At 32.4% G+C, this 15,742-nt stretch overlaps 1 protein-coding gene across 4 annotated transcripts in view; it reads left to right on the forward strand.

Moving 5' to 3' along the window:
• Positions 1-15,742, forward strand: part of ADAMTS6 (ADAM metallopeptidase with thrombospondin type 1 motif 6) — a 339,082-nt gene that overhangs the window by 254,285 nt on the left and 69,055 nt on the right. For all 4 annotated transcript variants that reach the window (XR_010157222.1, XM_526907.7, XM_063811175.1 and 1 more), the window contains 3 exons: positions 11,924-12,057; positions 13,097-13,220; positions 13,744-13,824. Coding sequence is in view for 3 of the 4 variants with exons in the window: in XM_526907.7 (XP_526907.2) it covers positions 11,924-12,057; positions 13,097-13,220; positions 13,744-13,824 (339 nt within the window). In the remaining variant the exon portion in view is untranslated. The remainder of the gene's footprint in view (positions 1-11,923; positions 12,058-13,096; positions 13,221-13,743; positions 13,825-15,742) is intronic.

Below are 15,742 nucleotides of genomic sequence, written 5' to 3' on the forward strand. Positions count from 1 at the left end.
TTATGATGTCTTTGATAAGTTTTGGTATCAGATGCATTCTGGTTTCCCAAAATAGAATCTTTATTTATTTTTAAAAGAATTTTAGGATTGGTGTTATCTCTTCCTTAGAATAGATTTCACTAGTAAAACTAGCCAGGCTTGATATTTTCTTTGTGAAAACCTGTTATTAAAAATTTAACTCCCTTAAGAGAAAAGGGCTATATGGTTGTTTTATTTTATTTTATTTTATTTTATTTTATTGTGGAGTTTTCTTTTTTTTTTTTTTTTTTTTTGAGACAAGGTCTCCCTCTGTCGCCCAGGCTGCAGTGCAGTGGCCCAATCATATCTCGCTGCAGGCTCAATCTCCTGAGCTCAAGAGATCCTCCCTCCTCAGCCTCCTGAGTAGCTAGGCACCACGCTGGGCTAATTAATTTTTAATTTTTATTTTTAGTAGAGACTACATCTTCCTATGTTGTCTAGGCTGGTCTCAAACTCCTAAGCTCAAGGGATTCTTCAATCTCAGCCTGCCAAAGTGCTGGGATTATAGGTGTGAGCCACCATGCCTGGCCTTGTTTCAGTTTTTTATTTTGTGTCTTTACGAAATTTATGTTATATCCATGTGGTCCAGTTTATTGACATAAAATTGATCATAACATTCTCTTGTTATGCCATTTAATATTAATATTTATAAAATATGTAGTGATGTATGCTTTCATTTCTGGTATTGATAATTTGTGTTTTCACTGTTTTTCTTGGTCAGTCTTGTTTGGGATTTATCAATTTTATTAATATTTTCAAAGAACCAAATTTTGGCTTTGGTACTCTTTTCTGTAATTTGTCTTTTTTCTAGCTTATTAATTTTTGCTCTTATAGTTATTATTTTCTTATTTATTTTCAGTTTCTTTCGCTCTTTTACATTTCCAAAATTTGATGTTATATTTTATAGCTTTTAGTTCAAACTATTTTATTTACATTGTGAGTTCTTTGACCTCTGGGTTACTTAGAACTGTTTTGTTTTAATTTCCAAATATTTGAAATTTTCTAGAATTTTTTGTTGTTCATATATAATTTAATTGCATTAAGATTAGAGAATAGGCCAGGTGTGGTGGCTCATGCCTGTAATCTCAGCACTTTGGGAGGCCAAGTTGGGAGGATTTCCTGAGCCCAGGAGTTGGAGACCACCCTGGGCAACATAGTGAGACCTTGTCTATATGAAAAATAAAAAATTAGCTGGGTGTGGTAGCACATGCCTGTAGTCTCAGCTACTCAGGAGGTTGAGGTGGGAGGATCACTTGAGCTCAAGAGGTGGAGGCTACCGTGAGCTATGATCACACCACTGTAGAGTGAGATCCTGTCTTAGAAAAAAAGAAAGAAAAAGATTAGAGAATACTCTTTTCTTGGTGAATGTTCTGTGTATACTTGGAAAGTAATGTTTTCTGCAGTTATTGGCTACATAGTGTTCTATAGATATCTATGAGATCAACTTGGTTGAGAATGTTGTTTTCAATCTTTTATATTCTTTGTGATTTTTTTCTACTCTCATTCTATCAATTATTGAGAGTGCTGTGTTAAAATCTCCAACTATTATATGGCTTTGCTTTCATTTTTAAAAAGATTTTGCTTCATGTATTTGAATCTTTTTTATTAGGTGCATATACCTTTGGGATTGTTTTGCCATAGTATAGGAGAAGAAGAAGTGTCTGAAATAATTTACAGACTTAATAATTACCATCTACATAATTTCATGCATAGTGAATTAATCCTAAATTCATACTAAGCATTAACTTAAGGTAATTGGTTAATATGACCTTTCATTTAGAAAATCATTTTAAATTCTTTCTGGAATTAACAACTGTATTAGTCAGGGTTCTCTAGAGGGACAGAACTGATGGAATATATATAAAGGGAAGTTTATTAAGTATTAGTTCACACGATCACAAGGTCCCACAACAGGCCATCTACAGGCTGAGGAGCAAGGAGAGCCAGTCTGAGTTTCAAAATTGAAGAACTTGGAGTCAAATGTTCGAGGGCAGGAAGCATCCAGCATGGCAGAAAGATGTAGTCTGGGAGGCTAGGCCAGTCTCTCTTTTCACATTTTTCTGCCTGCTTATATTCTAGCTTAGCTAGCAGCTGATTAGATTGTGCCCAGCCAGATTAAGGGTGGGTCTGCCTTTCCCAGGCCACTGACTCAAATGTTAATCTCCTTTGGCAATACCCTCACAGACACACCCAGGATCTACACTTTGTATCCTTCGATCCAATCAAGTTGACACTCCGTATTAACCATCACAACAGCCTTACCTTTCTTTCCCCAATTTCACTGAGATATAATTGACAAATAAAAATTGTATATAGTTAAGGTGTACAATGTAATGTTTTGATATACATATATGCTGTGAAATGATTACCATAATCAAGCTAATTAATGTATCCGTCACCTCACATATTTACCTTTTTTGTGTGTATGATGTGAATGCCTAAGATCTACTCTCTTAACAAATTTAAAGTATACTATACATTATTCTTAACTATACTACATTAGATCTCTAGAACTGATCCCTCTTATAACTGAAAGCTTGTACCCTTTGAGCAACATCTCCCTATGTCCACCCAATCCCTGATAAGCTCTCTCTGTTTCTATGAGTTTGACTTTTTTAGATTCCACATATAAGTGAGATCATACAGTATGTGTATCTGGCTTATTTAACTTAGCATTATGTGCCCCAGGATTTCTTTATTTCTTTCTTATTTAAGATGGAATGATATTTCATTACATATGTCTATATAAAACAATTTTCTTATCCATTCATCTGTTGACAAACACTTGGGTTGTTTCCATATCTTGACTAATGTGAATAATGCTTCAATGAACATGGGAGTGTAGGTATCTCTTCAAGATAGTGATTTCATGTCCTTTGGATATATACCCAGAAGTGGGATTGCTGGATCATATGGTTATTCTATTTTTAATTTTTGGAGAAGGCTGCATACTGTTTTCCATAATGGCACTGCCAGTTTACATTCCCACCAATAATGTATATAAGAGTTTTCTTTTCTCCACATCCTTACCTACACTTGTGATCTTGTGACTTTTTTGTAATAGCCATCCTAACATGTGTGAGGTAATATCTCATGGTGGTTTTTATTTGCATTTCCCTGATGATTAGTGATTTTGCACACCTTTTCATGTACCTGTTGCCATTTGTATCTCTTCTTTGGGAAAAAAGTCTATTCGCATTCTTTGCCTATTTTTTAATTAGATTTTTTTTTTTTACTATTGAGTTGTATGAGTTCGTTATATGTTTTGGGTATTTTCTCCTATTCTGTGGATTGCCTTTTCATTTTGTTGATTGTTTCCTTTGCTGTGCAGAAACTTTTTAGTTTGACATAGTCCCACTTGTTTATTTAGGCATTTTTTGTCTGTGCTTTTGGTGTCATATCCAAAAAATCGTTGCCAAGACCATTGTGCTGGAGCTTTGCCCTTATGTTTTCTCCCAGTAGTGTTACATTTAATTCTTTAATCCCATTTCAGTTGATTTTTGTGTATGGTATAAGTATCCAATTTCTTTTTCTTTCTTTATTCTTTTTTTTTTTTTTTTTGCATGTGAACATCTATTTTCCCCAGCACCACTTATTGAAGAGACTGCCCTCTCCTCACTCTATTTTCTTGGTACCTTTGTCAAAGATTAGTTGACTGTATATGCATGGGCTTATTTTCAGGCTTAATATTTGTCCCATTGCTCTACTTATCTGTTTTAATAAAGTACTATACTGTTCTGATTGCTACAGGTTAGTAATATAGTTCAAAATCAGGAAGTGTGATGCCTCTAGCTTTGTTGTTCTTGCTCAAGATTGCTGTGGCTATCTGGAGTCCTTTTTAGTTTCATACGAATTTTAGGATTGTTTTTTCTATTTTTGTGAAAAACGTCATTGGAATTTTCATAGAAATTGCATCAAATCCATGGATCACTTTGGGAAGTATGGACATTTTGACAATATTGATCTTTCCAATCCATGAACACATGACATCTTTCCATTATTTGTGTCTTCTTCAATTTTTTTCATCAGGGTTATACCTAAGTATTTTTAGGCTATTGTAAATAAGATTGTTTTCTTAATTTCTGTCTTATGTAATTCATTGTTAGTGTATAGAAATTGACTGATTTTTGTACGTTGATTTTTGTATCTGTATTTACTGAATTTTTGTATTAGTTTTAACAGTTTTTTGGTGGAGCCTTTAGGGTTTTCTATGTATAAGAATATGTTGTCAGCAAACAGAGACAATTTTTCTTCTTCCGTTCCATCTTGCATGCCTTTTATTTCTTTTTCTTGCTTACTTCCTGTGACTAGGACGTCAGTACTATGTTGAATAGAAGTAGTGAGAATGGGCATCGTTGCCTTGTTCCTGATCTTAGAGGAAAAAATGTCAGCCTTTCATCACTGAGTACGATGTTAGCTGTGGGCTTGTTATATGGGACATTTATTGTGTTGAGGTATATTCTTTCTGTACTTAATTTTTATAATGAAAACATGTTGAATTTTGTCAGATGCTGTTTTTGCATCTATTGCAATGATCATTTGGATTTTGTCCTTCATTTTGTTAATATGGTGTATTACAGTGCCTGATTTGTGTATGTTGAAACATCCTTGCATCCTCAGGATAAACCCTACTTGATCATGATGAATGATCCTTTTAATTTTTGCCATTTAATTAATTTGCTAGTATTTTGTTGAAAACTTTTGCATCCATGTTCATCAGGGATATTGGCCTATAATTTTCTTTTCTGTTAGTATCCTTGTCTGGCTTGTTATTAGGGTAATGCTGCCCTCATAAAATGTATTTGGAGTATTCCCTTCTCTGCAATGTTTTTGGAAAAGTGTGAGAAAAATTGGTATTAATTCTTCTTTAAATGTTTGGTATAATTCACTGGTGAAGTATAAGGTATCGCACTTTTATTTGATGAGAGGTTTTTTTTTTTTTTTTACTGTTTCAACCTCTCTTCTTATTATTGTTCTGTTCAGATTTTCTATTTGTTCATGATTCAGTCTTTGTTGTGTGTCTCTAGAACTTTATTCATTTCTTCTAGTTTATCTAACTTGTTGACATATAAGTGTTCATAGCAGTCTCATGGTCCTTTGCATTTCTGTAGTGTCTGTTGTAATGTCTTCTCTTTCATTTCTGATTTTTATTTGAGGCTTTTCTCTTTCTCTCCTAGTATAGCTAAAGGTATGTCAATTTTGTTTATCTTAAAAAAAAATCAACTCAATTTTGTTTATCTTTTCAATTTATTTTATTTTCTCTATTTATTTCTGCGCTGAGCTTCGTTATTTCCTTTCTTCTAACTTTGGGGTTAGGTTGTTCTTCCTTTTCTAGTTCCTTGAGATGTAAAGTTAAGTTGTTTGAAATCTTTCTCCTTTTTTCATGTTAGACATTTATTGCTGTAATCCTTTTTCCTTGAAGTGCATCTGCAGCATCTCATAAGTTTTGGAATGTTGTGTTTCTATTTTTACTTGTCATAAGGTTTCTTGTTTGTTTGTTTTGTTGTTGTTTTTTGTTTATTTGTTTTTCAGACAGAATCTCATTTAGTCATCCAGGCTGGAGGGCAGTGGTGCAATCTTGGCTGACTGCGACCTCCACTTCCCAGGGTCAAGTTATTCTCCTGCCTCAGCCTCCCGAGTAGCTGGGATTACAGACATGTACCACCATGACCAGCTAACTTTTTGTAGTTTTAGTAGAGACTAGGTTTCAACATGTTGGCCTGGCTGGTCTCGAACTCCTGACCTCAAGTGATCCACCTACCTCGGCCTCCCAAAGTGGTGAGATTACAGGTGTGAGCCACTGCACCTGGCCGCAGGTCATAAGATACTTTTAGATTTAATTTTTTATTTCTTCTTTGGCCCATTGATGGTTCAGGAGCATGTTCTTTAATTTCCACATATTTGTGAATTTTCCAGTTTTCTTTTTGTAACTGATTTGTAGTTTTATACCATTGTGGTCAGAAAAATACTTGATACGATTTCAATCTTAAATGTGTTAAGACTTGTTTTGTGGCCTAACATATATGTATCCCAGAAAATTTTCTGTGTGGGCTTGAAAAGATAGTATGTTTTGATGCTTCTGGATGGAATTCTTTGTATGTCTATTTATTCTATTTGCTCTAAAGTATAATTCAAGTGCATCTTTTTCTTATTGGTATCCTGTCTGGATGATCTATCCGTTGTTGAAAGTAGACTACTGAAGTATCTTCCTATTGAATTGCTGTCTATTTCTCTCATTGTATTTTAATATTGCTTTATATATTTAGGTACTCCAATGTTGGGTGCATATTTACAATGGTAAATTGTACTGAATTCATGAACTGACTCCTTTATCATTATATAATGACTTTCTTTGTCTCTTATTACAGTTTTTGACTAATAGCCTATTTTGCCTGATATAAGTATAGCTCTCCCAGCTCTCTTTTGGTTTCTGTTTCCATGGAATATATTCTCCCATCACTTAACTTTTAGACTATGTGTGTTATTAAATCTGAAGTGAGTCACTTGTAGGCAATATAGAGTTGTCTTTTTTTTTAAAAAAAAACCATTCATTTTGTTTTTCATTGTAGAATTTAATCCATCTACATTTAAAGTAATTATTTTTCAATAATTACTTACTAGTTATATCTTGTCAATTGTTTTTGGCAGTTTTATAGACTTTTTTTGTTCCTTTATTTTTCTTTGCTGTCTTCCTTTGTAATTTGATGATTTTCTGTAGTAGTATGCTTTGATTACATATATAATGTATTATATATATATTTCATATATATAATGTATTATATATATTTCATATATATATTTCATATATATAATGTATTATATATATTTCATATATATATTTCATATATATAATGTATTATATATATTTCATATATATATTTCATATATATAATGTATTATATATATTTCATATATATAATGTATTATATATATTTCATATATATATTTCATATATATAATGTATTATATATATTTCATATATATATTTCATATATATAATGTATTATATATTTCATATATATATTTCATATATATAATGTATTATATATATTTCATATATATATTTCATATATATAATGTATTATATATATTTCATATATATAATGTATTATATATATTTCATATATATAATGTATTATATATTTCATATATATAATGTATTATATATATTTCATATATATAATGTATTATATATATTTCATATATAATGTATTATATATATTTCATATATATAATGTATTATGTATATTTCATATATATAATGTATTATATATATTTCATATATATAATGTATGACATATATATTTCATATATATAATGTATTATATATTTCATATATATAATGTATGACATATATATTTCATATATATAATGTATGACATATATATTTCATATATATAATGTATGACATATATATTTCATATATATAATGTATGACATATATATTTCATATATATAATGTATGACATATATATTTCATATATATAATGTATGACATATATATTTCATATATATAATGTATGACATATATATTTCATATATATAATGTATGACATATATATTTCATATATATAATGTATGACATATATATTTCATATATATAATGTATGACATATATATTTCATATATATAATGTATGACATATATATTTCATATATATAATGTATGACATATATATTTCATATATAATGTATTATGTATATTTCATATATATAATGTATTATATGTATTTCATATATATAATGTATTTTATATGTATTTCATATATATAATACATTATTTATATATATAATGTATTATATATATTTCATATAATACATTATTCATATATATAATGTATTATATATATTTCATATATATATATCTGCTTTAGGTATTTTGCTTTGTGATTACCATGAGGCTTATATAAAAATCTATAGTTACAATAGTGTGTTTTAAGCTGTTAGCAACTTACCTTCCATCATATACAAAAATTTGACACTTTTACTCTTCTATTTTATATTTTTCATGTTACAGTCTACATCTTTTTATATCGTAGTCCATTCACAAATTAGTGTAGCTATCAGCCTCTTCTGGCCTGCAGGGATTCTGCTGAGAAATCTGCTGATAGACCTATGGAGTTCCCTTGTATGTTATGAATCTTTTTTCTCTTGCCTTCAAAATTCTTTGTCCTTGATTTTTGACAGTTTAATTATAATGTGTGTGTGAAGTCTTCATTGGGTTCAGCCTTATTAGAGATCTTTGAGCTTCATGTATTTGAATGTCCATATTGCTCTCTAGATTTGGGAATTTTTCAGCCATTATTTCTTTAAATAAGCCTATTCCACTTTCTTTTCCATCTAAGATTCCTATAATGTGAAAATGTAGTTATCTTGGTGATGTCCCATAAATCCTTTTTATTCTTTTTCATCTGACTGGAGATGTTTAAATGACCCCTCTTCAAGTTCATAAATTCTTTCTTCTACTGGATCAAGTCTACTGTTGATGCTATTACATTTTTCATTTTATTCATTGTTTTCTTTACCTCCAGAATCTGTTTTTATTAATGATTTCTATCTATTGAACTTCTGACTTTGTTCATGTATTGTTTTTCTGATTGCATTAAGTTGTCTGTGTTCTCTTATAGCTCCCTCACCTTCCTTAAAACAATTATCTTGAATTCTTTTTCATGTCATTCATAGATCTCCATGTCTTTGGGGTTGGTTATTGGAATATTACCGTGTTTCTTTGGTGGTATCATGTTTTCTTGATTTTTCTTCTGGTTTCTTGAAGTATTGTGTTGCTGTCTTTGCATGTGGAGAACGCAGTCTTTACTAACTGGCTTCCAGAGAAAAATGCCTTTACCAAACAGCCCAGTTAAAGATTCTGAGGCTCTCTCAGACCTTTTCTATGGATGTCCCTACTCCACACCTCTTATTCTCTCTTGGGGAGGAATTCTTAAGAATGTATCCCTGTCTGGATTCCACAAAGCTGGACCAGGTGCTGAGAGCCGCCTGTTTGTTTTTTTCTAGGGTGGTTCCCTAAATGCTCAAGTTGTATGACTTCTCCCAATCCTGCAAAGTTGTGTTGGCTGTCTGCATAAAATGCTTACTTTCAGTCCATAGGAGCATGCTTGGGCTGCTGGCCTACAGCAGTTGGGGGAGAATGGGGCATGCAGAGTTTTTGAGGCAACTGTTGACTAGTTGTGAGGTGGCCCACAGGCAAAACACCTCAAATGGCTCATGAGTTGGCTTCCCAACAGAGTCCATGGAGTGGTTACTTGGGCCTATGGCCTCTCTTCTCTGCTCCCAGCCTCTTCCAACCACTCAGCCATGCTGATCACCTCAGTATTCTGGATGAGGCAAGAAAACAGTAGGACTCTTGGGCAGCGTCCCGCACAGCTAGGGAAGCTTGATGCTTACTCTCTATACTCTCACTTTCCCCTGTGGGAGAGTCACAGGCTGGGGAGGGTGGCAGGGAGTCTCTCTTTTCACTGAGCTGTGCTGCCTTGAGGGAGGTGTGATACAGGTGAAATTAAACTGGTCTTAAACCTCTTCGGTTTGTCTGTTTGGGGAATTTTTTTTTTTTTCTCCAATGGCGTGCTGGAACTTTTCTGCTGGAGTCCCATAAAGGTACGCTTGTCTATAAGTAGCTGTCAAAATTGATCCTTCTGCAGGGAGATGATAGTAGAAAGCTCCTCTTCCACCATCTTGCTGATGTCACTCTAGTGGTACCTTTTCTGAAAGCTCATTGTATCAGAAGAAGCTGAACACATCTTCAGCAGCAAACAAGAAACTTATTCCCATTTTCATCACATAGTATAGTGGGCTAAGGAATATAACCATAGTATTTATATGTCCTGCCTATCAAATATTACGTTACGTAATTAATGTTAAAATTGAATAAACAGAAGACTCAGCTTCTCTTTTTAAAGCCTAATGCATAAAATGCTATATTAAATTCCAAAGCATTATGATAAAAAAATGAGAGAAGAACTGTATTGGGTAATAATGAAAAGATTTCCAGTAAGATTCATGGACATTTCGGGTAATTTAATTCATGAGAATCATATAAAAATAAATACAAGTAGTTTTATTATCAGTTTGGGAAGAAATTATTTTATTTATTACTTGTTATTTCTATGCTCAGTATGGCAAAATTAATCATTAACCTAACGCTAAAAATCACATTATAAGTTAGATAGAAGCTCTATAGCCTAGAAACATTGAAAATGGAAGAAAACATAGACTCAGGCCAGACATCGTAAGTTGGCAATTTAGGGACCAGTTTTTATCTACATACATATTTTAGCCTCCCACAGTATTTTTTGTAACAAAACTTTGAATCAATTGTTACATTTAAAAACAAGAAGAATTTAGATGGAAAAAGAACTTAAGTTTTCATCTTCTCTTGAAAAAACAGACTGACAATATTGGACTATCTTCTTGCATAACAACATTCAACTGTAGCAGTCATCTCCTATACTGGAATGTGCTCTCTCTAATTTATCATTGACTCTACCACCCAGTCTATTTTCTTTTTCTTTGCTTACCATCAACCTGCAGAAACATGATTTCTAAGAACTTCACTGAGATGTAGGCATGTCATTTCATCTTTCTGCTTTATTTCCTTTATTAGAAGTAGTCTTCTTTATTTCAAATAGAAATTTTAGCAGCATAATTAGATATGGTCAAAGTGATGAAATAGAATTACAAAAGAAAATATTTTAAGTCATGATTTTAGTCAATAATTACATACTTACAAATAGTAGCTTTATCTTGTGCTGCTTTTAATACAATAAGTTCACATTTATTGCTATTTTTCCAATATACTGTAGTTATGATATGTACTCTGTTTTTTAAAATTGCAGTTACCTAAGCCTATTTTTAACTTCAGCGTTAAAAAACACAAATTTCAATGACAAAATGAAAATGCTCAAGTTGCTGTATGTATTTATTCACAAACAAAATTAGTGTTTTAATTATTCAAATATAATACTATATTTTATATTTATCCTTGACTAATTTCATAAGAATTAATCAAATTTAAAGCTATAATTAATTTTAGTTTTGATTTGCTAATCTCATAAAAATTTATATCCATGCTAAAGCCAAGTTCACAGACTATGATATGCTTAAGGCAGGTACAAATTTAGTTTTATTTTATAACTACCATATCCTTGCTTGATGTGGCAGAGTTTTTGTATCAGCTTCAGTAACATATGTAGCAGAAACTTCTGTTTGTTAGACAAGGTTATTTTATTTTCTTAGGTTTTTTAAAAAAATTGTTTTTCTTGGCCAGGCACGGTGGCTCACGCCTGTAATCCCAGCACTTTGGGAGGCCAAAGCAGGTGGATCACCTGAGGTCAGGAGTTCAAGGCCAGCCTGACTAACATGGTGAAATCCTGTCTAGTGGCAGGTGCCTGTAATCCCAGCTACTCAGGAGGCTGAAGCAGGAGAATCTCTTGAACCCAGGAGGCAGAGGTTGCAGTGAGCTGACATGGCGCCATTGCACTCCAGCCTGGGTGACAGAGCAAGACTCCGTCTCAAAAAAAAATTGTTTTTCTTTTATTTTTTTTTAAAACATTCAATTACCTTCACTATGATCCCTTTTTACCTAAATTGTAAATATATAATGGAATATAGAAATATAAAATACATTATAAATATATAATTATGTTATAAATAAATAATGGAAATACCTGAAATTTTTAAACCTGAAAACTGCTGAGCAAGTCCCCCTTTAAGTTGCACAACCAATTAAAATAAAGGTGAAATTTTAGAAAAGGAGGAAAGAAACCTACACAATCAGGCATATAAGCAGGGAATGATGTCCACGTGAATTATAAATTTGCCATGGATAATACTGAATCACTGTTCATTAGGACAACCACTCCACTTATTTCTCTTCTACTGTATTTGTCCAGGTGGGGTAAAACCTTGTGCATTAAACTGCTTGGCTGAAGGTTATAATTTCTACACTGAACGTGCTCCTGCGGTGATCGATGGGACCCAGTGCAATGCGGATTCACTGGATATCTGCATCAATGGAGAATGCAAGGTTGCTCAGATTTTACTCCTTTCTGTTGGGGTTTTTGAGACTTTTATCTTTTTCTCATTAACTCCTATTTAATACTATGTTTAATTTTTTTTAAAAAAGGGGGCCACATTTTAGAGAAATTCAATTTCCATTAAAAGTAATAAAATATGTAAAGGTAAAATGACCCATTCATATTCAAGCACCATACAAATGTACTTTATTCTGGTATTCTAGTTATTTTTACAGTGATTGCCAGAAGTATGAAAATATTTTGGATTTTAATTTCCATTATTCTTCTGTTCTGTTTACAAACAAGATGATAGAAAAAGAGAGAAAATGAGGATTCAGCTCTTATTCATATGCCTACCATATGTTCTTTTTGGAAGATTATTTGATACATTTCATAGCATAAATTTTCCTCAAAGTGTGAAACAGCCGTGCTCCTCCTACTTTATCTCCTTTTGAAGCATTTACAATGGTTTTCATTGTGGAATTAGTCTTTATCTTATTAAAGCATTTACTTTAGGGAATTAGTCAGACTAGTTGGGAATTGTAGGAGCAAATCCATGCTATTTTCTTAGACCTGTGTATGATTGTAACATAATAAGAAAAGCCACAAAAACCACTATTTTCATAAATTTTTTTACTTGTCTGGTTTTGTTTTACTTTAAAGAGAAGGACAAATTAAGTGCTTCAAACTGAGAAAGACAAGATAAAAAGCACCATTTTACTTAGTCTCATAATTTCTTGGAAAAGTTTCTATCCTTCTGGCTACTTGTCTGCAAATATATCTGATGATTCAGTTTGTGTATGATATTTGTGTGTGTTTATGTATCTGTGGGCAAGGGGTAGTTTATTTTCTTGAAGAAAAAGTTATTTTTGTGGTAGTATTCAAGTTTTTCAAATAACAAAGACCCAAGTATGGTTTTTATTCACGGATTACCTTATTTTTCTTTTCTTTACTGGAAAAACAAGCGAATAAATAAGTTATATGTATTTCATTAGTTATGATTCCAAGAATTTCTCTCTTGACACACTGAATATTTCTCTCTGTTCTCAGCACGTAGGCTGTGATAATATTTTGGGATCTGATGCTAGGGAAGATAGATGTCGAGTCTGTGGAGGGGACGGAAGCACATGTGATGCCATTGAAGGGTTCTTCAATGATTCACTGCCCAGGGGAGGTGAGTATGTAGAGAGAACTCTTCCTCACACCTCTGGTGTACTTGGAGGAGCCAAAACCCTTGTTTCGCCTCCCCCTGTTTTTCAGATTTCTTTATTTAGGCAGACAATGTTTTCTTCCCCAAATTGCTTTCAGTCGTTTTAGTGTTAAATGTGGCTTCATGTAAAATATTTTAAGGAAATATTCTCTCTCTCTACTTAACTTCATTTAGCCATGTTTCTTTAAGGTGTACATTCTCACAGAGGATTGATATGAGGGGCATGTGCTGAGGAAGAAAAGGAACCATTATTCGTGTTGAGGCTTTTAAAATACCTTGAGATAATTTTAGAGAAAAAGACTGTTAAATACTGTTTCTCTAAAATGTATTCATGAACCCAAAGGGTAATTTGCCCATATTTCATAATTCATAAAATGCAAAGTCAAAGAAAGAATGGAATAATAAGGAAACTATTACTATTGAATGGTTACCAAATACTCATTTCCTGAGCAAGGCTGCTTAATACTGGCTATCTTCTGTGTTCCAGGCTACATGGAAGTGGTGCAGATACCAAGAGGCTCTGTTCACATTGAAGTCAGAGAAGTTGCCATGTCAAAGAACTATATTGGTATGTTAGACTGGTATGCTAGTTTGCTGGATTTTAAAAGTAAATGAGGAAAAGTAGCACAGTATCATGAAGGAAAAGGCATGCTGCTTTGAGGTAGATCACTTTCATGCTAAAATGAAGTAAGCTCTAAGTTTTATAGGAACACATATACAATGCTAAAGAGAAAAATTAGAATTTATAGCTTACTCTTCACCGGGTTATTTTATATATTTAAAAAATCGGGCCAGGCGCTGTGGCTCACACCTGTAATCCCAGCACTTTGGGAGGCAGAGGCGGGTGGATCACGAGGTCAGGAGATCGAGACCATCTTGGCTAACACAGTGAAACCCCATCTCTAATAAAAATACAGAAAAATTAGCTGGGTGTGGTGGTGGGTGCCTGTAGTCCCAGCTACTCGGGAGGCTGAGGCAGGAAAATGACGTGAACCCAGGAGGCGGAGCTTGCAGTGAGTGGAGATCCTGCCACTGCACTCCAGCCTGGGGGACTGAGCGAGACTCCGTCTCAAAAAAAAAAAAAAAAATCACTATCTCAAAGAGATATCTACACTCACATGATCATTGCAGCATTATTCACAATAGCTAAGATATGGAAACAACATAAATATCTGTCAACAGATGAATGGATTAAAAAACTTATTTTATCTGTATGCAATAGAATATTATTCAGCCTTAAAAAAACAAGGAAACTATTCATTTGCAACAATATGGATGAACCTGGAGAACATCATGCTAAGCTAAATAAGCCAGACACAGAAAGGCAAATACTGCATGATCTCATTTATACGTGGATTCTAAAAAAGTCAAACAGAGAGTGTAAGGGTATTTACCAGGGGGCAGGGAGGAGGTGGAATGGGAAGATGTTGGTCAAATAGTACAAACTTTCAGTTATCAGAGGAATAAGTTCTGCATATCTAATATACTTTAGTTAATAAAATGTATTGTATACTTGAAATTTGTTAAGAGAATAGATCTTATTGTCACCACATACAAAAAAGGCAACTGTAGGAAGTTATGGATATGTAAATTAGCTTGATTGTGGTATTCATTTCACAATGTTTATGTATATCGAATCATCAGATTGTACACCTTAAACTTAATATTTTATTTGTGAGTTATACCTCAACAAAGCTGGAAAAAAAAGAAAGTATGAAAATATTTCCCAAAATGGATGTATTATTTTATATTTCTATCAGTAATATAGAAGAGTTCCAGCTGCTCTACATCCTTGTCAATACTTGGTATTGTCAGTCTTTTTAATTTTATCCATATGGATTTTTTTTTAGTGAAGTGTCTACACAAATATTTTACCCATTTAAAATTTTTTTTTCCTTTTTTTGAGTTATGAGTTCTTTATATATTCTGGATATAAGTCTTTGTCAGATATATTTTATGGATATTTTCTCCTAGTTTCTGCTTGTGTCTTCATTTTTTGAAGTGTCTTTTAATTTTGATGAAATTCAATTTATTAATTTTTTAATGGTTTGTGCTTTCATGTCCTATCTTAGAAATTTTACCTGCTGCAATATTGCAAAGATAGTTTTCAGTATGTAAGAAGTTATAGTCTTTATTTTTATGTTTAAATATATGGTCTACAAAATATAAAATATATTTATTAAATGTAAAATACAAATACAAAATACAGTCATTAAAGACGTGTATTGTGCATACTACGACTGATACCTATGAGGGGGAGAGACAACCAGGCAAATCTATTTGGGGAAGAACAATTATTTATTTACTTGAATAACACCCTATCCTTTGATTTAACACTTAGAGTAATGACTTAAGACTTAAAACTATGATAAGAAATGTAAGATGCATGAAATTCAAAAATAAAATTAAAAAACACATACAGTCAATTTTAAATTAATTTTTATATAAGGTATAACGTAAGGGTTGATGTTCCATTTTTTCATATG

Source organism: Pan troglodytes, chromosome 4, assembly GCF_028858775.2.
Source record: "Pan troglodytes isolate AG18354 chromosome 4, NHGRI_mPanTro3-v2.0_pri, whole genome shotgun sequence".
NCBI classification, from domain to species: domain Eukaryota; kingdom Metazoa; phylum Chordata; class Mammalia; order Primates; family Hominidae; genus Pan; species Pan troglodytes.